Below are 21,483 nucleotides of genomic sequence, written 5' to 3'. Positions count from 1 at the left end.
ATGTTGAGAGAACAATCAGATTGCCTAGGGCTAGCTAGTGAGTGTCTAAGGCTGAGGATCCCCCAATGGACACAAATGCAGACAGGCCCCCAACTACATTAATAGGGATTTAGTCCTACATCAGTGTGCATAGGAATATATCCTGTGTTATTAGGTAACATCTGGAAATCTCCCACTTTTATGGTTGATCTCCAGACAACCAAGATCAGTACCCCTGGAGAAAATGGCTCCTTTGAGGGGTGGACTCTATGGCATTATACCCTGCTGAGATTCCTCCCCTCTCTACACCCCACCCTTCCCAGGTTCTACCCTCAAGATCTTCAGGTATTTCCCAACCCAGAGCTGTCACATAGGTGCATCTTAAACTCTGGCCATTTCTGCATGGGTTTTCTGCCCCTAAGGTTGTCAGCCCCAAATGTGGAAATTCTTGGAGATTTAGAGAGTGAAGTAAGAAGCATGGGGTCTGGGGAGGGACTTCAATGGGGGTATAATTCCATAGAGTCCACCTTCCAAAGCAGCCATTTTCTCCAGGAGAACTGATCTCTGCTGCCTGGAGATCAGTTGTAATCCCCAGAGATCTGCGTTTCCTCCCCGCCCCTTCTTCCCCACAGCATACTGATGCACATCCCAGTTTTTCTCTAGCTTTTATTTGAACCTTCTCAACCTTTGTTCTGAAGTTTTTGGAAAGATCACAGTAAAGCCTGGTTGGTTGCTGGGTAGGTAATTTCAGATTTGCTGGCCCACATGGTAGGCATTTCCCCTAATTCACCCCCTATGGTAAACATCTCCTACCCCTGCCACCAGAAAGTTTTATATTTTTAAAAAACAGCACTAGAATATCATTATATTGATATACCACTGTAACAAAAGGTATAGCAGGCTCAAAAAAAAAAGTCGCTATCCCTTTCCTTGCATATCTTCACATTGGAAGGGGATAGTGATTTTTTTTTTAAATGAAAGCTAGGAATTCAGACAACCTGCTACACCTATAGTTAACCATGGTATATCAATTGAACAATACTCTAGTGATGATTTTTAAGACACTGGAAAAGCTCTGGTGGATCTGGGAGGGAGTGGCCACTTTGCAGGAAGGGGGCGGTTAAGCCTTGAAAACTGGGAGGAAACCTGCCATGTAAAAGCCCTATTGCCCCTGCACTTTATTTGCAGCTGCACCAGTAGTGGGGAAGCCACAAAATCCTCTCCCCATGTGGATGCCACCTTCTAGCCAATCCTTTGGCTGGAGCAGGGACAAAACCCAAATGTGTTTAATGCTACCAGTTTTCTGGAACCACAGAGTCAGGCACTGGACTGACCTATTTTTTTTAAGTGCTAGATGTCCTTCAGTGTCACTGAATGCCCTGTGGATTAATTTTATATAAATAAACATGAGAACTAAGCTCTGTGAAAATTTTGTATCAGATGATATGAATGATGAATGTGAAAATTTGAAAACGAAAATCTTTTTTATTGGCACAGCGATACATCTGGATAACGATTCATTTAGTGCAGTTAATTCCAGCTTGCCTCCCTTTTTTGTTATCCCCATTCTGTCTGAAGATTTCTGTGAAGTCTCAAAGCCAACATGTAAATAGTATACTTTTCTTGGCTACCATGTATTCAGGAGTAAAGTAAGGAATAACTACAGCCTCCCTCAAGCCAAACATGGTATAGATAAAGCCAATGTAACATTACAATATGTAATATGAATATAATTTCGAAGCAGTGCTAGGTTTTTCTCCCACACGACATAATCCAAGGGGTTTAAAGGAAGTAGCTGTTTGTAACTAGGCCATATAGATAAAGATGTCTAATATCTGCACACTATTCAAGGGGCATTTCCCCGAAGTTGTAAGTTAACAGGAAGTTTGGTGTCAGTAGATAGATAAACATCTGTTCAACACAGTGCCCAAAGTTTTAAAGATCAGCATATAGTTTTCAAAAGAAGAAAACTCAAAACATTTTTTTTGTTCAGCAAAAATATCCCAAAGTACTTGGAATGAATTTTTTTTTAAAGTTAAACATAAATTCCTCACATAACATTTTCACATATTCATTAAATAAAACATAACAGATCAGATGTCTGGGTAGCTGACTGAGGACAAACTGTCCTATAGTTTGTTTGTTTTTTGTAAGTGTCTTCACTGCTTGTGGATTAAAACCCTGGGAAAAGAAATCACTTCTGTTTCCAGTTGACCAGAGTAAGGACTCATTCAACTGCCTTAGCCTTTGGCAAACACAGGGGAAAAGCCCAGTCACGCTGACAAACTAGCTCTGGTGCTTCCCAAAAAGACTGAGCCGTGAGTCAGCAAGTCCCTGGTTCAAAAATCTCCTCTCCTGATATGAACTACAGGCCAAAGTGGTTTCTGATGGCATCTGTGCTGAGCTTTGAGCAGTTGTTTGCTTCTAAAACAAGCAGTGTGTGTGTCGTAGGGAAGTTCAGAACACTGGGGGGTTTTGCGGGGTGTTAGGGGCAGATATTGCAAACCATGGTCTTCAGTTTTAGTTTAAGATTAGTACTCAAAGTCGATCTAGTGAAATGATCAGGTTTCTAGTTCTCTATATTATATGTTTAGGTCTGCAGACATTTACAATTAATAAACCAGATAAGCCAAACAGCCTCAAAATTCAGAGTGACTGACAGTCAGTGTAAGAAAGTGATTGACAAAGTCAGTATAAGAAAGCCCTACTGAAAATATACAGCTCAACATTACTGATAATTTGCATGATGATTATCTGTAAGGATAGCCCTGGCTAGTTAGAACTCAGAAGCTAAACAGGGTGAGCCCTGGTCAGTGTCTGAAAGGAAGACCACCACGAAATACTAGTGGCAGAAATACTAGTGGCACCTCTGAACACCTCTTGCCTTGAAAACCCTACAGGGTCATCATACGTTGCTCACCACTTGATTGGGGGGAAGCATCTGCAGCCCAAACTCTGTTTTATGTGTGTCCTTTATTAGGAAGTGGCACACATAATATCTCTCACAATATACACAGGACCACTCCGCACAGTGTATGCACCAACAAAAATCTGTGCATGGTTCTCACTTGGATTCCTGCCAACTGTTCACCTTTATCATTTCCCTCTTTGTGAAAGTAACTCTCGAAGGCTCATTAAAATCTTTGTCTGCCATTCTCTTCATCTACTGCCTCACAATTTATTTCTTTGCTATATTCTAGTGTCCCACTTATCCCTTCGATATATCTTAAAGATTTCATTCTCTTTTTTTAACAGCTACATTTGGTTCTATATTAAGCCAACCCAGGAACTTGAAGACTCCTGGTTTAGGTTGGTAGTTTAGCTGAAACACATTAGGAACATAAAGTTCTCCTGATTCTATGATCTAATCTGGTTTTAGCTGTGACCTTCCTACAACACAACCACTGTTTTACTCAAATTATTCTGTGTGTTTCATTGTGCAGTTGGTTTTTGAATCAATGATTAGGAGCAAGGTCTGGATGGAAGGACCATGATATATAAGAACATGAGAGAAGCCATGTTGGATCAGGCCAATGGCCCATCCAGTCCAACACTATTTATTATTTATTACATTAAGCTTATATCCCGCCCTCTCCGCAAGCGGACTCAGGGCGGCTCACAACAGTACTGACACTCTGTGTCACACAGTGGCCAAAAAACCAGGCACCATCAAGAGGTCCATCAGTGAGTCCAGGACACTAGAAGCCCTCCCACTGTGCCCCCCAAGCACCAAATACAGAGCATCACTGCCCCAGACAGAGAGCTCCAACAATACACTGTGGCTAATAGCCACTGATGGACCTCTGCTCCATATGTTTATGCAATCCCCTCTTGAAGCTGTGTTTGCAGCTGCCACCACCTCCTGTGGCAGTGAATTCCATGTGTTAATCACTCTTTGGGTGAAGAAGTACTTCCTTTTATCAGTTCTACAGCAGCACTACTGAAGATAAGAAGCTCTGGCACTGAATGACAGACTTCTGGGGAACCATATTGATGTCACTGAGTTCTCTGGTAAGCTATCAATATAGGATAACAGTGACTAGTAACAGTTTTGCTGTCTTGGTCAGAAATCTCACAGTTTTTGTTCAGTCAGCTGGTGAAGTGGCTTCTAAATTACTTAAAGAGAATTAAAAATGTATTCCATAGATTAAGGGATTAAGAAGGGATCATGTATTAACCTTTCAAACAACTCTGTATGCCAGCACTATAATCTTCATGTAGGAGCAACCTGTGAAGGGGCTGTGTTGAATGATAGCTGAGAGACATCAGCATGTCCGAGATGACAACTTAATGGTAGAGATAATTTTAACACAAATATTTTAATTTGTTAGCCACCTCGGTGTCCCTTGTGAGGACAGAAAGGTGGGGTATCAATTACTAGTAGTTGACTATATTTACAATAAAATGAGTAAATCAAAGCTGACAAGAAAAAAGTTCTGACAAATGCCAGTGGGGGAGCTGTGACAGTCAGGAGAGCAATTTTCACCAGTTCTTCTCTACCAGGGCAGATACCCACAGAATTTCCTGGGATCTACCAGTCCCCAAGGGGAAGATTTCAGGGACATGGCAGCCTGCAGTGTTTGGACAGAGGTTGGAAAGTTCCATTCCATTTTGAACCATTGCCTATTCTGAAAAACCATTATGTGCCACTGGTCTCCCTAAAAAGGTAAAGGTAGTCCCACCAGCCATTTCTAGCTCTGGGGTGATGTCACATCATGTTTTTATGGCAGACATTTTTACGGGGTGGTTTGCCACTGCCTTCTCCAGTCATCTACACCTTCCCCCCAGCAAGCAGGATACTCAGTTTACTGACCTCTGTAAGCCAAAATGCCCTCAAAACGAGGATGGGGAATTGTCAGGTGGGCACCTGGCTTAATCAGGATCTTTTACCTGTGTATACAGGATTCCACGTCCAGAAATTAATGCTTAAAATATTAGGGACTCTAATTAAGTAAAACAATTAAAATTTATTCCAGAAAATATAGGCTTACATACAAGATAAAATACTCATAAAATCATATATACAGTCCTAAGAAAAATAGAGAGAGATATAGAGACAACACATGGATAGACAAACAGGGTGATAATTACCGATCGTAGTCTTCAAGGAAGACTCCAATGGCGACGAAAGAGGACGGGGGAAATGGGACCCTCAACTGGCCAAGAATCGGGAATGGATCTAGACAGCGGAGATAGGGTACTGCTAGATTCACACCTGAGTGGAGTTGGGTCAGAGGTTAAATAGACTACCTTAGACCCTCAGGGGGTGGGAGGTACAGGGGAGGGAAAAGGAGAGGCTCTGCAGTGACCATAAGGGCTGGACTTCTGCAGTAGCCAATAGCAGGTTAATTGGTGGCACCTAATTGGGTACCAATAACTAACCAATGAACTAGCTTGGGCCTGGGTTACCTGATTGGCTGTACAGGTAACAATGGGTCAAGGGGGGGGGGAGGCTCCAGACTGACAGTTGGGGAGAAGAATGGGAGAAATTACTGGGTGGAGGAGTGTTTAAGATTATTAAACTTATCTAAAAAGGTGACAATAGATGGCCAAATTGCTACCTAGGTAACACCCGGTTTTCACAAAGGAACTTGCTCTGGCTGAAGATGGTCTTCCTCTTCTTCTGTGTTCTTCTTGCCACCAGTCTTTGTCCTGGGTTCCATTGGACAAATGCTTGGGTGGTTCGGCAGGGTCCACACCTGGATAAGCTTGATGGCTCCATGGATGGGTAACATCTGTTGCGTACGTGTGCTTCCCACTGTGCTGAAATGGAGTCTTGGCACTGTTGGAAGATAGCTGGTATTAGCCTCCCAAAGTGGATTCTATGGTCAAGGCTGAAAACCGCATGGCCTGGATAGCTCCTAACGGTGCACTTTCTTCTGCTCCAAGATAGAGATGGCGTTCGCCCGAAGCGACTGGAAACCATATGTTCTCCTTGCTGGCGCTCTTCCAGGGACACGGAGCGCTGCTTTAGCATTGTGGCTGTTAATACTCATAAGTCCTTTCCAGTCTGTTATGCAAACCCACGTCCTTCTGGCAGATGTGTGAGAGCTCTGTCTCCAGGCACTCTGGCAACCAGACCGGTAACTACGATGTTCTGGAAATTAGGGGCATTTCCTTACACCTCAGAAGGATGGAAGGCTGAGTCAACCTTGAGCCGGCTACCTGAACCCAGTTTCCGCTGGGATCCAACTCAGGTCATGAGCAGAGCTTGTACAGCAGCTTACCACTCTGTGTCACGGGGTTCTTACTGATCTCCCTACCCACACCTATATAATCTCACCCACATCACCTTTGTATATTGCCATATATACTAAAAGGAAGATTTCATAACTTTTCACAGATGGTTCCTATGTGAAAAATCAGTGACAAATTTAACAAAGATTTCTTGATGCATGAGCACCAAGCTTCCATCAAAGTATTCAATGTACAATTCCTTTTCACCAGCATTACATGGCTCTGTGTGTGTGTTGTTAAGCCTAGTCAGTGATGTGTGAATCACTGAATATAGAACAAGGCTGCGATCAGATGGTGGGTGGGTGGTTATGCTTGCTCTCAAAACATCAAGCGCCAATTTGCAACAGGATCTTATGAGCCACCATGCGGATATAGCAACTCAAAAGATTGCACAAGAACTGGCATTATGACATGAAATCAGTAGCAACCATTGAGCTGCTGTGTCACTGCTTGCCTGGAAGAAATCTGGAGTTGCCACAAATGGCATCACACCAGCAACAACCCTTCAGATGAACTCAGACATGTTGGGTTGTTGTATAATCTCAAGCTTCTGAACATCAGGATGGAAATCTGCTGCTACAGTGAAGTAACTGTTGAAAAACACATTCACCCAGGGCAAGAAAACTCAAGGTTTTGATATGGAATAACAACACTTCCCTTTGCCTCAAGACCGGAACTGGAACCCTGATTTTGATATGTGTATCTGTGCCTTGGACTACATAACTAATTATGCTGTGTCATATATGTATATGGACCCAGGGCTTTCTTTGAGTAGGAATGCACAAGAATGCAGTTCTGGCTGGCTTGGCATCAGGGGGTGTGGCCTAATATACAAATGAGTTCCTGCTAGACTTTTTCTACAAAAAAAGCCCTGGACAGACAATTGGCCGATCTAGCTCAGTAATGTTTGCTCTGATGGTAATGTCTCTCCAAGGGTCCATTCATGTGAATGGTAGTCATCATCAAAAATCACCATGGGAGGAAGAGGTTGTGGGACACAGCCTTGTGCTTCTTAACAATCTAAGCTCCACCAACACTGGAAGTGTAGACTTTTGACTTCTATAGACAGAACGTTAAGAAAATAGGTCTGATCAGTGGTGGCCATTGTGCTATATGAGAGTAAATGACATAACTGATGGTCCTGCCTCATGATTGATTCACTTGTCACAAGCAGAGGTATATCAAATCAGTACTATTCAACAGCTCTGAACCTTCTATCTCTGGCAGCCCTACCCTCTAACGGAATTAGCAAAATGGGTTTCTCTGTCTTAAAGCAACCAGCAGATTTCAATTTGCTGTAATAATATAGCAGCCAGCAAATCAGTGTTCCATCACTTTATTGGATCTTGTTTACTCTCAGGTAGCTCGGTACAATGCTAGTAACTCTTGTGGAAGCAGAGCAGTTCTACTGTCACTAAAAAAAAAAAGTTACACGATGCTATTGCCATGCCTTATACAAAAACTGCATGCAAACAACACAGTGCTTTATACAAAAGTGGACAATCTTTTTATTCATGAGAATTATGCAGTTAGTTGCTGTTGTTGTTTTTTTCCTCTAAACTACGACGAATTTCAATCCACAACAGAACCTGAGAAGCTTAAATATCAAGTAACACTGTCTCTTTAGGCAAATCAAATGGCACCGTTAACCACAAATAAATCTGAGTTACTCAACAATATTACAGAATGATAGAAAAATAAAACATTTTCACATATGCACTTGAAACACACTATAAAGTCCGAATTTGCAAAACATTGAGCACATAAATCACACTTTTCCTTCATATTAGTTTGAAATGATGATGCCAATAATAAAAAAATTACATCCCAGATATTTTTTTTTAACAGAGAAGCTAAATTGTCATTGGTGATTAAAACATTCCAGGCAGCTTGTGTGTACCGGTGCTAAAGAAACCACTTATGTGTAACACCCTGTTTCCAGATTAAAGTTAGAAATTAAAACTGAACACAGAAGAGATAAGAGCAGTACAACCACAAGCTGCTTTGCTGCAGTTTAGGGCTTGTTAGTACCTTCCATACCCCTTTGTTGGTAGAGTTAAATTGTGCTCTTCACTGATGCATGGTGAAACCCTCACCAAATGCTTCTGCACATGAGGTGGCATGCTCTAGAAAAATGAGCAGCTCTGTATTCCAGTTTTATTGCTGCCTAACTGAATGTCCCTGGGCAATTTAACTTCACCTCTTTGCTTTTCTATCCCTACAGTAGACAAAATGATACTGCTGGCTCTCCAGGACACGGATGTGTAAACTATTCTATGAGCATTAGGAATCATATTGCTACACTCCCCCCCCCCCTCCCCAATCTCTGAGGATAGGGCACACATGCGAAGTCTCAACGCTTTGCTCACTGCTGCGGAATAAAATGCCTGGATACCGAGACACTGGAAGGCAGAATTTAGCCTGTAGGTAGGGTACAGCTGTCCTACAAAAACTCCACTCAAGGCACTCACTGGACACAGAATATACAAGAACAGCACATATCTGTCCTCAATTGCTTTTGTATGAGTTGTGCAGTTGTTACTGTCCCCCACCCCCAATATATGAAGTGCTTTACAATTATAATATCCTTTCAGCCTCACAACAAGACTGCAAATTAGGGTAGGCTGAGAGATAGCAATTTGTACTGGGCCACCATTAAGAGACTGGGATTTGAATTTAGGTCTCACATATTGCAGATCTAACAACTCTGTATCACACCACAGTCAGGGCAGTTTTATCGACCTCCTTTCTTTACCCGTAAATTCAACTGGATTGTACTACTTCTGTGTAGTAGACTGTTCTACTTCACTTTGTGTCACACTTTTGAATTATCCCATCTCCCACAATCTCCATATATGTCTCACCTAGGAGAAAGGTGTTTTTTAAAAAATAAAGAAGTATTAAGAATCTGATCCCCCTGCAAGCTGAAGTGGTACAGCCCATTCTACCACCTCAGGACTTTACCACATCATTCTTTTGCTTGTGTCAACCGAGGATACTGTAAATTTATTCGGATATATTACTCCTTATCTTACAAATGAGCCAGTTTTTCTTTAGGGCAAGATCGTGTAATAGGAACAGATGTCCTACTCCATAATCTCTCCCAATCCCATAATAAATTCCTTCCTCCTACCGAACCACCAGCACCAGCATTAACGACGGTTAAGATTAAACAGGTTCCCTGGTTCTTAACTGGCTTCAGGCCTCCTCTCCATAGTTAAAGAGACTGGTCCCTCTCCTACATTTGGCTGAGCTGCAAAAATCTATTAAGACTACAGGTCTTGGCTTTTGCTAGTTGGAAATACCAAGTTAGGATAGTCTAATTCTCCCAAAGGGCAGGATGGCACAGTTTTATCAAAGATGCAGAAATTGTACAAGTTTATCAAACAGGATCATGCCAAGGAACATATGTATTGTTGTGAAGGAATCTAACGATTTTGGGGAAAGGCAGGTTTTTTGTTTGTTTTTTTGCAGGATTGAACCCTGAAGATTTCCAGCAAACAATGCTTCATCTCTTTGGTGTACCACAAAAAAAAAAATCTATATAGGCCTTTCCCTTACACTTCTTAAAATGCATGATATCAGAAAGCCTTACAAACATTATACAATTTGAGCTCATATGAAATTTTTGTATAAAATTTAAAATTAGTTCCAGTCTGCAAACTTGAATACCAAACTTTTGAATTTTGTCGCCAAAATGAGTACTTCCCTCTTCAATTTAACCAGAAATTATATAAGAAATTGCACAGTGATAGAAAAATAGATCTTAATAAGAATGCATACCTAGCCTGATTTGGATTGTAAGTTTTTTCTGTTTCAAAGTTATCAAGTTTTTAATTCATAGTTTGGTTAGAGAGAACCACAGCATGCAAATATCCTAAACTTAAAACAAGACTCTTACGACACCTTAAAGACTAACAGACTTTTGTTCCATCAAAACCTTTTGTGGGCTAAATCCATTTCTTCCAAGGCTATGAGTGGATTCTCACTTGGCAGTCCTTTTATGTGGAGGTATGAAAATAAATAAACAGTACTAGGAAGGGGCCATAAAATGCAGGAATTGAAGAGTGAATTAGTTATGTCCAAGTTAAATCTAATCAGTAAAAAATAATCAGTTATGCTAAGCTATTTCACATCTGTAGGGAGCAGGGAATCAGGTTTTGTTAAAGATGGCCACATACATCAAGATTCAATGGGTATTACTTATGGAAAATCCAACAGCAGAATTGGACTTCCTTGTTTTACGAAGCACTGTTGCATTCATGGACTATGTTCAAACAGTTAAACAAATCTGTGAAATTAACTTTGATGTTGGTTCTTACAGCAGCAACCAGTTTCGCTTCACTAAATTCGCATATTAAATCTTCAAGTTCATTTCCTCTATCTGCTGGAAAACATGCAAAGCCAGGAAAACTGCAAACTTTGGAGTTAACTGTATACTTCTCATTTTGATTTGCACTCCAGTTAATTAAATTTTTAAATGCACAAAGCAGGATATGCAGCTATTGAACTTTCTATCAAATAGCTCCTACTTTATGCACATTAGATAAATTAATACATATTTCCAGACTGAATGGAAGTATAACAAATTATTAAGATGACTCTGTGGGATTTGCTTCTGCGCGCATCACTACAAGTCCACTTTGCTCTTAAGAATATTAAGAGACCCTGGCCTCTAATGGATGACTTAAGAATTCTGGGAATTGTAGTTTACTGCTGGTAGATTAGGTACAGCACAAAATTTTCTTTTGCACTAGAGCCCTCACACACAAGAAATGGAAGAAAAAGACCACCATGGCTACTAGCCCCAAGGCAAACGTAATCCATGCACACTTGAGTTTCTGTTGGCACAATATTTTGTGGGAACAATTTCTGGGCAGTATGATATATAGGTGTTGCACAAGATCTAGCACAAACTGAATCCAGAATTCTCTGTTAAGGATTCCTGACTCCTTTTCACAGGAATATGGTTGACTATGTCAACTTAAGTCCACTGACTAGATATGCCAATAAATATCAAGAAAATTAAATGGCTGTCTTAATTCTGAGGGAAGACCATATAGTACAAGCTGAATTCTTTGAATATTTCCCTTGACACTCTGGTCTCATTATCAGAATTAGAGGCTTTCCAACTGATAAAGAATAAACTACCAGAGACTGAATCTTTTTAATGTATTATCTAGCCAACAAGATGTGTTCCTCCCTTAGTCATGGTATATTACCCTCTACAGGACACCCCTCAAATTATTTTTATCAACTTCAGGACCCCAAACTTCGTAAAACTTTCTCACTAGCCAGATTAAATGCCCTTCCCTCAGCAATTTTAACTGGAAGGTTTAGAGGCATTCCCTTTACAAATAGACAATGCCCCTGCCTAAGTGGATCCATAGAAACAGTTTTGTATGTCATAATGGAATGCCCTTATTATTCTAACATTCAGCAGAGTATTTTATCTATTTTAAGCAGCATCTCTGATTTACCTGATTCTAACAAAGTATTATTTTTTTCTTAATAATTCTGAAATAAATGTCAATGTCACTGAAACTGTGGCCAGGTTTTTTAAAGCAGCTGTTTATTTACATAGTGACATTCTTAAATTAATTTCAGGTTAATTTTACGATATTGTATTTTATACTGACTTAAGTCTTTTAACTATAATAGTACCTTTAATGTTCTTCTGATTGGAATGTATTTTATGCCAATAAAGGTAACTGAACTAATTCTGAGGGATGATTTAGGAAGTGTTAGAGGCCACATCCCTCATTAACCTGTTGCGGCAGTTCTTGAAAGCAAAGGCAATAGTGTGAGGCTTGATATTATTTCAAGAGAAGAATTAAGGCTTGAATCTTGCAGAAAATTTCCACTAATGGGGAGCGATTTCAGCAGTTCCTTCTTCTGAGGACACACCTTTGACACTTCTCTCATCTATTCTGGGGGGCAGGGAGGAGTCCCCTCTCCTCACCAAGAGCAGCAGTTTGGGGATCGTTTGGGACTGCAGCAGGACAAGGGAGACAAGACAGTTCTATTCCACTGACAGAAATTCTTACGTCAACAAAGATTTGCCACAAGATCCAAGCCTCACCCATACAGTTCTTAACAGTTACATCCCTCAATGGCTTAGAGGTGTGTAAGCCTGTTTAAGATTGCACTTTAAGTCTTGCAGACTTTTACCAGTATGAAATGTATTTGGATAGCATTTATGATCAAACATTTGTGTATCAGCAAGTAAACACTCCTTATATCTCAGCTCTTAAGGATATTCAATAGGGTTGCCAGCTCCAGGTTGGAAAATATCTGGAGATTTTTTTGGGGGGGGTGGAGCCTGAGGAGGGTGGGTTTTGGGGAGGAGAGGGACTTGAATGGGGTACAATGCCATAAAGTAGGAAGTAGGCCATTTCCTCCAGGTAACCTGATCTCTGTTGTAATAATGGGAAATCTCCAGCCATCACTTGGAGGTTGGCAATCCTAATAATCATTCAAAACATATGTGTTGTTCAGTCTCAAGATGTTTACATCTTTCACTAAATGGCAACTTCCCCCTCCCATGTAATTCAGCCATGTGCCCCATGCTGTTGTGTCAACCGATAACAGGATGCTAACAGTACATTCCTATGCAGAGTTACTCCAGTCTAAGTCCACTGACTGCCATGAGCTCAGACAGGAATAACTCTGCAGATGACTGTACTGTGTGTGATCTTGGTGGCTTTTGGTAGATTTAGTTGCTTTTGCTTTTGGTTTTCAATTTCAGCATGACGCTCTCAAGAATTGCATTTGAGCATCATGCTCTCATCACAGAAGCCCATCTGAGGCATGTAAGACTGAAATCCAAGCACAAAAGAAATGTACCATTAATAGTGTGATCTGCTTTTGAATTCACACTGTATAGCATAGGGTTACAGGCATGTAGGATTGATATCAAAGCATAAAAGTGGCCTTAATTTTAGCACAGCTTTTCAACTTCTGCTTAGGGTGGCAATTTCAAGACTGGGGATGGGAAAACATTCCAGATTGTTTGGCTGAATGCTGTAAAAAAGTATTAGAACTTTACTTCCTAGAAGTGCCAGGAAGAGACATAACAAGCATCTGTCGGGGAAGGTTTAAGTCTAGGGAATCCTGCTGTTAATGTAAGTGATCCGGACAGTCTTTGACTTCATTCAATTGCTATTTGACCAGAAGAGACTGGATGTCAGGATAGCCTTTAAAACTGGGCACATCAGACAGATGGCATTGACGTGGGGTAACGTGATCCCTTGCTTTAAGAAACATGGGGATATCTTAGTCTGTAAGAACCATTTGAGATTTGAAACTAGGCTGCTTACTGTTTGTCCTTGCTGAGCTGAACATTGCTCTGGAGCCTTGAGGAAAACCAACCCACCTCTGATACTTGTGAAGAGAAGTGAGGTAAGAACCACAAAGCACCCAGAAGAGCTATAGAAATTATTATTAATAAATAATCCCCCAAAATCTCTGACAACTGGTTGCTGCTACAAAAACTGATTCTGGGACCTTGATACATGAAATGGATATGCACCTGTGAAAAATATTAAATGGGAGAACAGAGTCTTCGTTTAGACCCTCTTTGCACCATTTCAGTAGGGGACTTAAAGACCCAGCCAACCATGCTCTGGTTTTATTTGAGGAAAGGGGAGACATGACTGGATATTGCTTTTCTTACTCTCTTCCACATAATCAGAACCTTCTTCTAAAACTTATTGGGATTTCAGAAACCATTTCTAACATTGCAAAGGGAAAGGTGCTCAGGTGAAAGATAGCATGTTCCTAGATAAGCCAGTAGCAGTCCTATGAAAGATACATTCCATTCTCTGCTTTCCATATCATAGTTGATCTGCAGAGTAAGCTAAGCCATCATGGTACAACACGGCCACAGATATTGTAAGCTCCGTGGAATTTAAAGGAAGTGCCCCCAGTTGGTAGACCTTCGTGTACAGCACTTATATATCTATGATACTGGGCAGGAGCATCTCCCATTATTTATCTGCTGCCCAAACAGTCCTGTAAATTTTACAGATCTTTCCTGAGGACAGAGGAAACCTCAAATCACTCCCCTTACCCCAAATAAGTGATTGAACACTTTCAAACTGAATAGCGTATTATGCTTGTTGCACACAACACTCAGGTGGGGAGATCTAGAATGGGGGGATGGAGATCTAGAATGCATCACAATCCTAGTGATGTATGCAGGACATATTTCCATACGAGGATCACTCTTGCAGAATTACAACACAACTGGATAAATAAAAGGCTGCTTATACTATAGAACACTGATGGTGCACAAACACATTTGTTTATGTGTATGGGAAATAAGCACATCATGATTTCAGAAATATTTACCTCCCTCCTCACCTTCAATTAATTGCGTCAAGAAAGGGGGAGAAAGGTAGGAATGATGTGAAAGCTAGCTGCATGTAAAAGCAAATTGTTTTAGAGGTGGGGGAAGAGGGAATCCACTACACCATTCTGCCCTTAATTCAATTGCCATGCTCAGCAGCACATGCCTCAGTTAAATTTGGTTCGCGAGAACTGTTCAGGGTTACATGGTTCTCATTTACATGGAAGGCTTCTTCACATTCCTCTGGCACTGCCACTGAGTGTTAATATGAACTTCTTGTCACAAGGGGTTAATTAAAAGTGAAACTGCCAATCCCTCACCTTGGCTCTAAATTTTCTTGGCATTTTCAAATGCCATCAAATTGCTTGTTAATAGCTTCATCTACATGCAGGTCAACATTGAACAGTAACTTTCTATTGCTATAATTTAGAGTGTTTTTTTTAAAAGGAGAAGTTGATAGAGAACAAGAGCTTTTAAATTAAGTATTGCATTATACCAAAGTTCAATATCAGCAATTGCAGATTCAAGAAGCAACATGAATACCTATGGCAGCACTTACAGAATTGACACTGCATTCTCCAATAAATAAGTTAAATAAATAGATTGTGCAGGTTCAGTAGATATGCACTTATGAGTTTAAGCTGATTTGTAGTTTTGTCAAGAGTGATTCAGAGCAATTCTCTTTCCAGTCATATTCAGCCTTCGGAAATTAATAAGCAAGATGTAAATAGTTTATTTTTATCCCTCCTGTAAAAGCAGGAACTTTCGTGAGGATTTGTCAAAGCCATTTATAGGATTACAAGTCTTTCTCATTTTGTAGACAAAGAATTTATAATAATTCAAAGTACTGTTTTCTAGAGCAGAAGATTTTCCAGATAGATTTGGGTATATTTGCAATCGTATGCTATGCTATGGAGTCACTCCAGTTTAAACCCACTGCTGTCAGTGAGCTTAGACTGGAATAATTCTGCACAAGATTGCTCCGTAAGTAAAATTTAATTAAGACATTCTTTAGTCTCCAAACTGTGGTTGAGTCCTTACTGCAAATATATATTTGCTAGTTCATGGACTGGGAGTTTGTATTATTTTAGGCTGTATGTAGGTAATAATCTCCTCTAAGGGGAGAAGAGTAAGATGTTATTATTATTATTATTAAATTTTATTTGTATCCCGCCCTCCCCGCCTAGGCAGGCTCAGGGCGGCTAACAACATTCAAAGATGTGACTTCTTGTCCAGCCTAACAGCATACCTGTGCCACTTGAATATTCTTAGACATCCGTGTGTGAGTGAAAGGTACAAATAAGGTTTATTCAAGTACAAAATCCAGAGCATGTATGGTCAAACCATGCAGCTGATTGACCAGTCTTGAGAGAGTGGGGAGATGGGACAAAATCAAAGTATTTTGTTGTACATAAAAGCAATTGCACATGTATACACCCCATCCAATTGAACATGGTAATCCAGGGACATTAAGGTGGGGCAGGCATACCCCACAGGTGGGGCAGAAAGTGAAAATCCCCTTACAAAGATATTGGCCACCTGGTTAGATGTGGCAGTTCCCCCCAAACTAAAAATTAACAGTGATTTATTGTTCCTATGCTGAAAATACACTAGACTGTAATGATGGTAATGCCTTGCCTGGAAACTAGCAACCGTCACAAATTTAAAAAATAAATAAAGGTTATTCATGCATTAAAATGAGTGAATCAAATGCATATTTTATGTTAACAAAAATATGCCAATGAAATGTGTTCCCCATTCCTAAGTTAAACAATAAGCCACAGAGGTAACGACACAGTTGACTAAGGCTAAAATTCTAAATATACTTTTCTGGAAGGAAGCTTCACTAAAATGGAGCTTACATCTCAGTAGACATACTTAGGAATGCTCCCTAAATTAACTAACAAATTATAGGAGTAGCATGGTCCAGCAGGTTTCAGAAAATAAACAGGTGGTGCCAACTTTTTTTGTAAAACTAGTTCTTTTTCATAACTTAACATCTTCAGTGAAGAACAATATAGAGATGGTACCACTGAAACGCAAAGGCCAAGCACAAACATAGTGGCCATGGAAAAAGTCTGCAAAAAGCCCAAATGAAATGGCCACAATCTGTGAGAAGCTGGTTGCTGCATCAGCCAACATATATAATGTGGTACTGTTTTCCTGATGCTTCCCAACAAATGCTTCCAACTGAATTCTAGTTCATGGTGCACACCACCATCATATCACAGGCTGGGGGACCACAGTACCCCAAGCTTTTCTCAATAACACTACATGGCCAGATGGCTTTGCCCATAAACTCAAGAGGTAGTGGGAAAATGTTACCTGCGCAAACAGAGCAAGCTGCTGGAATCTCAAAGAAACCCTATCAACAGATTTTAATAATTCATAACCTTCTTCTTAGGGGGAAACTACCTGCTATGTGTGGTTGTGTGATTCTTTTGGGGGATGTGTCCCCCCCAGTTGCAGTTTTAAATGGGAGATCAGCATGGGATGTCTGGGGGTTCTTAACTTCCTTTTTATGATTTGTTTTTCTATTGAAAATGCCCTTCCTTGGTAGCTTTTACCCTTGCTGGGCTTTCTACAAATGCTAGGGTTAAAAAAAAGGTGGAAAAGCCCTTCTACCCATTCTGGCCTTCTACATAAAGCTGCATCACTAGCTGCAACATGTTTTTAAAAATCCCATAATAGAATCACAGACAAGTAATCCATAGGACTTGCCCTTAGTATTCTTTCCAAAGTGTTTGAGAGAGACCGAGAAACACAAATCCACAGCTAGAAATTTTGTGAGAAGGAAACATACAAGTACAGTGGAGAAGGGTTGGAGGCCAACTTAAGTCAATATGAAACAATAAATTCAAGATGCCTAATGGAGGTTAAATTGCTTAATTATTAGATCAACGTTTATAAAGGACTGAACAATTCAGAGCAGGCTTACTTCTTACTGAGCAGATGGGTGGAATATAGCTCACCTTTTTCTCCTGGTTCCTCTGTAACTGAAAAGGCTAGAGGGTTTTTTGTTTTATTTTGTTGCTGGGTTTTTTTCCAAATGAAAGGTCAAAATTCAGAGAAAGGACCTGCAATATCCTTCTCCTACCTGGGGCCACAGCCAGATCTGGCAGCAGCAGCATGGACTAAGACCCTACATAAATGTTTGATCTTCGAAAGACACTCCTGATACTGTAAGTCAAAAAATTTTTTAACAAAAGGGTAGATTAGCCACATTCCTGCTGAATGGCACTGAGGTGGGTGGGTAGCCTTACTGAATTGTTTGTACTACTAGTCTTTCCAATCTTTAAAACCTGTAAGGGGTACAAACTGAAAATTTCCATACTGTTTTGGGTTTTGGTTTTTTTTGTTTTTAGCTTTCACACTTACTTTTGCTCAAGCTCTTCCTAGGGTCACAGAGCATGTTTTAAAAACAACCAATCAAAAAAACAAGCGTTGTCTGCCTTATGTGTTTCTTGAAAATGCATGAAATTAAGAGTTTGACAAGGGATTAAAAATGAAGGTGAGTGTGTAAGTTTAGGGAGGGAGAGCACCGTTGCTTGCAAATCTGTCCCCCCCCCCCTTTTTTTAAATTCACAAGCTGGTGTCTCCATTCTGTTTATACTCAGCTAAAATATTGAGAGTCATATCCTCGCTTTTGGACTGCACGTTGAGCTCACTGCGTCTTGAGGCCTTCCTGGTTGCCCTGGAGAGCCTTCTTCGGAAGGTGTCTCCTGCCAAGAAATACAGAATAGGATCCACACAGCTGTTGAGGCTAGCGAGTCCCCGAGTTACTTGGTAAGTGGCATAAACCCTGTTGTTGAAGGCACACATTTCGGGAGTCTGAAAATCTAGCCTGGCTCGTAGATTCAAGTTCTTCATCACATGAAAAGGAAGGTAAGACACAGCAAAAACAGCCAATACTATAATAACCAGATAGATCGATTTCCTCCTCAGCGGAGAATTGTCTAAGTCTTTGTAAATCAGCGCTTTCACTATTAATCCATAGCAACCCAGGATGAGGATGAATGGGATACAGAACAAGAAGACAGTGGTACACATGCTATAAATGAAGTAGCTTCTCAGGTAGTCATCTTGCGTTGTGTCATAACAAGTCATAGTCTTGTTTTTCCTTTCCCCGGTCCCAGAGTAAAACAAGATAGGAGAAATACCAGCCACCACAATAACCCAGACTAGAGTGCTGATATAAACAGCATTCTTCTTTTTTAGTTTCCCCAGCGATTTTAAGGGATATACCACACCTGTGTACCTGTGGACGCTGATGCAGGTGAGAAACAAGATGCTTCCATAGAGGTTGACATGGAAGATGAACCTCTGCAGCTTGCACATGAAGTCTCCCAAGATCCAGTCCGTTTCATTGAAATAATAGAAGATCAGTGCAGGAAGAGTCAGGACGTACAAGAAGTCAGCCAGTGCCAGGTTGAACATGTAAACTGAGATGCCACTCCAAGGCCTCATGTGGAAGATAAACATCCAAATTGCCACACTGTTGCCCAGGAATCCTGTAATGAAGACTACGATGTAGACAGCAGGAAGGTAATAGAACTGGAAACCAGTTTTGGTCAGCGTGCACCTGCTGGTGGCGTTGCCTGAGGTCCATCCACTGCCAGTCTGTAAGTGAGTCTCAGTCACATTCAGAACAGCTGACCAGACGACTTCAGCCATGGTTTCTCCAGCCAAGTCACATAGATCTAGAGGTCTAGTATCATCAAGTGTCTCTGACAAGGAAAAAAAAAAATAGGCTGCAACAATTTTTTTTAAAAAGCAAATAACCCACCTTTTATAACATTTGTTTTCAAAGAAGAACCACATACATGGGTTCTTTCCCCCTGCCACATGGTCATTCATTGGTGAAACCCCTGTCACTTGTTTGGTATGATGGCAATGTTCCCAAATCGAACTGCCCACTACCCACATGTCAATGGTTCTGAAAACAGGCCCTGATACATTTGTACTTACCAAATATTGTCCTGTATCTAGTCACTCTGCTCAGCATAACTTGAAGCCTTCTTGGAAGGAGCTGTCTTCCAACTTGGTCGGCCAGTGGGAGAACTACTCAAATTGAAAGAAGGCTCCAAACTTTGAAGAGCAGACTGGTAGGATAACAATCATGTGCATCTTTGTTGAGCTTTATACATGGAAATCCCCCTGCCTCGCCCAGCTTCAAAGCAGTCTAGTGTTGTGATTTCCCCAATTTACCAAGGCAACAACCTGAATCCTCAGCTGGAATCTTACACATCAGGCAGGCAGCCGGGAAACAGTCACCTCCACCTGGAGATGCTGCCAGTTCTCTGGAGAGAGGGAGCCCCCAGTGCTCTTCAAAGGGCTTGATAACTCACTGCCATCAGCCAAGAAGACCCAAAATAAAGAAGGGATGGAGGGATCAAAATGTGGGGGGCTGAAAGAGAAGCAATGGAATGAATAGGGAGGTGGGAGAGGCAGGAGCTCTTGCTAAAAGCCAAGAATCGAGGTTAAAAATCCTTACTTCATGGGGGGGGGGTGCGGGTTGCAAAAACTTCCATACAGGTCTGAATTACATTCTAAAACTGAAAAGCAGAGGCCAAGAGAAAGTGGCCATATTTAGAAAATAGATAAAGGACAACATGAGTGGGAGGAAAGAGAAGAGCTTAAGGGGGTGGTGGTGAAAGGAATGCAAAGGGAGAAAATGAATGAGGCGAGGAATGCATTGAGCTGTCCACGCAAGCAGCAAAGCGACACACACTTCAGGGTTGTTTCCTTGTACATGTCCTTGATAGAGTCTGATCTGCCCATGCAGAACCCTCCCACAGCAATCCACTTCACCAGTCCCAGTGTTCTATCCAAAATAACAATAATTTAAAAAACAAAAACAAACTCGCAGCCGATCTGCAGCCGAAGGGCAGCGACCCTGGACAAGGTTATCAGGACTCGCAAGCGCGCCCCTCCCCTCCCACACGCTTCTCCGCATGCTACATGCAGGTCTTAATTAAAGTTCATCCGCGGAAACAGCTCAACCGTGGAACAAGCGCAGTAATCATCCATCCCGGGTCGCCCCTGGGCATGTGCAGAATGCCTCTCCTTTCTCAATGAATAATTAGCCTCTTTTAAAATTCTTCTGTCAGCTCCTTTCAAGCCTCCGCTTGACGGCAGTCCCTTTGCACGCTTACTTGGGCGTGCAATTCCACTTAAGCCAATGAGGTTTTACTTCCGTGTAAATATATAGATTCAGCATCGAGGCTCTCGAAGAACCTCATTCCTCACCTTGCGAGCGGACAGGAATGTTTGCTTCGTGTTCGGGGTTTTCAAGCAGAAATGTATTATTCTTATTCTTATTGTGTCACGTGCTCCTGCATGTCTCCTTGGCCCCCTCGGCAGCGGGCTTGAGGCTCCTGGGTCAGGAACGCCACGGGGGAGAGGTCAGGGCTCAGCTCAGCCGCCGTCCCGGGCGAGCGAGGCAAGCAAGCGACCGAGGGGCACCTCCTCCCAAAGGACAAGGCGCTCGTCCTTTCCCCGGCCCAATTCACTCCGCCAGCCCGACTGCCGCTCCTCTTTCCGCCTGGCGAGCGAGCAACTTTCTCGGGCAAGGCTTACCTTGTGGGGCGCCTCAGCCCGCCCGGGGATGGCTGGCACGACAGCGCGCTCTTGCCGGCGGCTCCTCCATGCCGCGGCGTTTTCCCGGCGGCTCCCGACCGACGAGGCGGCAGAGGGCGAGGCGGCGGGGAGCATGTGCCCCTGTCAAAGCCCCCTCGAGCGCGGAGCTCCGCTCGCCGGCGGCGGCGGCCACATTCCCACACTGGCGAAGTGCGTGCGCGCTGGCTTGCGCGGCTGCACGCAGGCGGGCGAGGGAGTGCGAGTGAGCCGAGGGAGGGAGCAAAGGAGGCGGGAGCAGAGCAGCAGCAGCCTCCCTTAGGAAGCGGCGCAGACGGGAG

At 42.0% G+C, this 21,483-nt stretch overlaps 1 protein-coding gene across 1 annotated transcript; it reads right to left on the bottom strand.

The window, feature by feature from the left end:
- Positions 1-15,847: 15,847 nt before the first annotated feature.
- On the bottom strand, positions 15,848-21,244 carry P2RY1 (purinergic receptor P2Y1). Its single transcript, XM_060242363.1, has 2 exons — positions 21,146-21,244; positions 15,848-19,293 (listed from the first exon to the last, which is right to left on the bottom strand). The coding sequence occupies exon 2, from the start codon at positions 19,238-19,240 to the stop codon at positions 18,149-18,151; it is 1,092 nt and encodes a 363-aa protein (XP_060098346.1). The 5' UTR covers positions 19,241-19,293; positions 21,146-21,244; the 3' UTR covers positions 15,848-18,148.
- Between the last annotated feature and the right edge of the window lie 239 nt (positions 21,245-21,483).

The sequence above is a fragment of the Heteronotia binoei genome, chromosome 6 (assembly GCF_032191835.1).
Source record: "Heteronotia binoei isolate CCM8104 ecotype False Entrance Well chromosome 6, APGP_CSIRO_Hbin_v1, whole genome shotgun sequence".
Lineage (NCBI taxonomy): Eukaryota > Metazoa > Chordata > Lepidosauria > Squamata > Gekkonidae > Heteronotia > Heteronotia binoei.
Note: the sequence above shows the minus strand (reverse complement) of the source record. Positions and strands in the feature narration are given on the sequence as shown.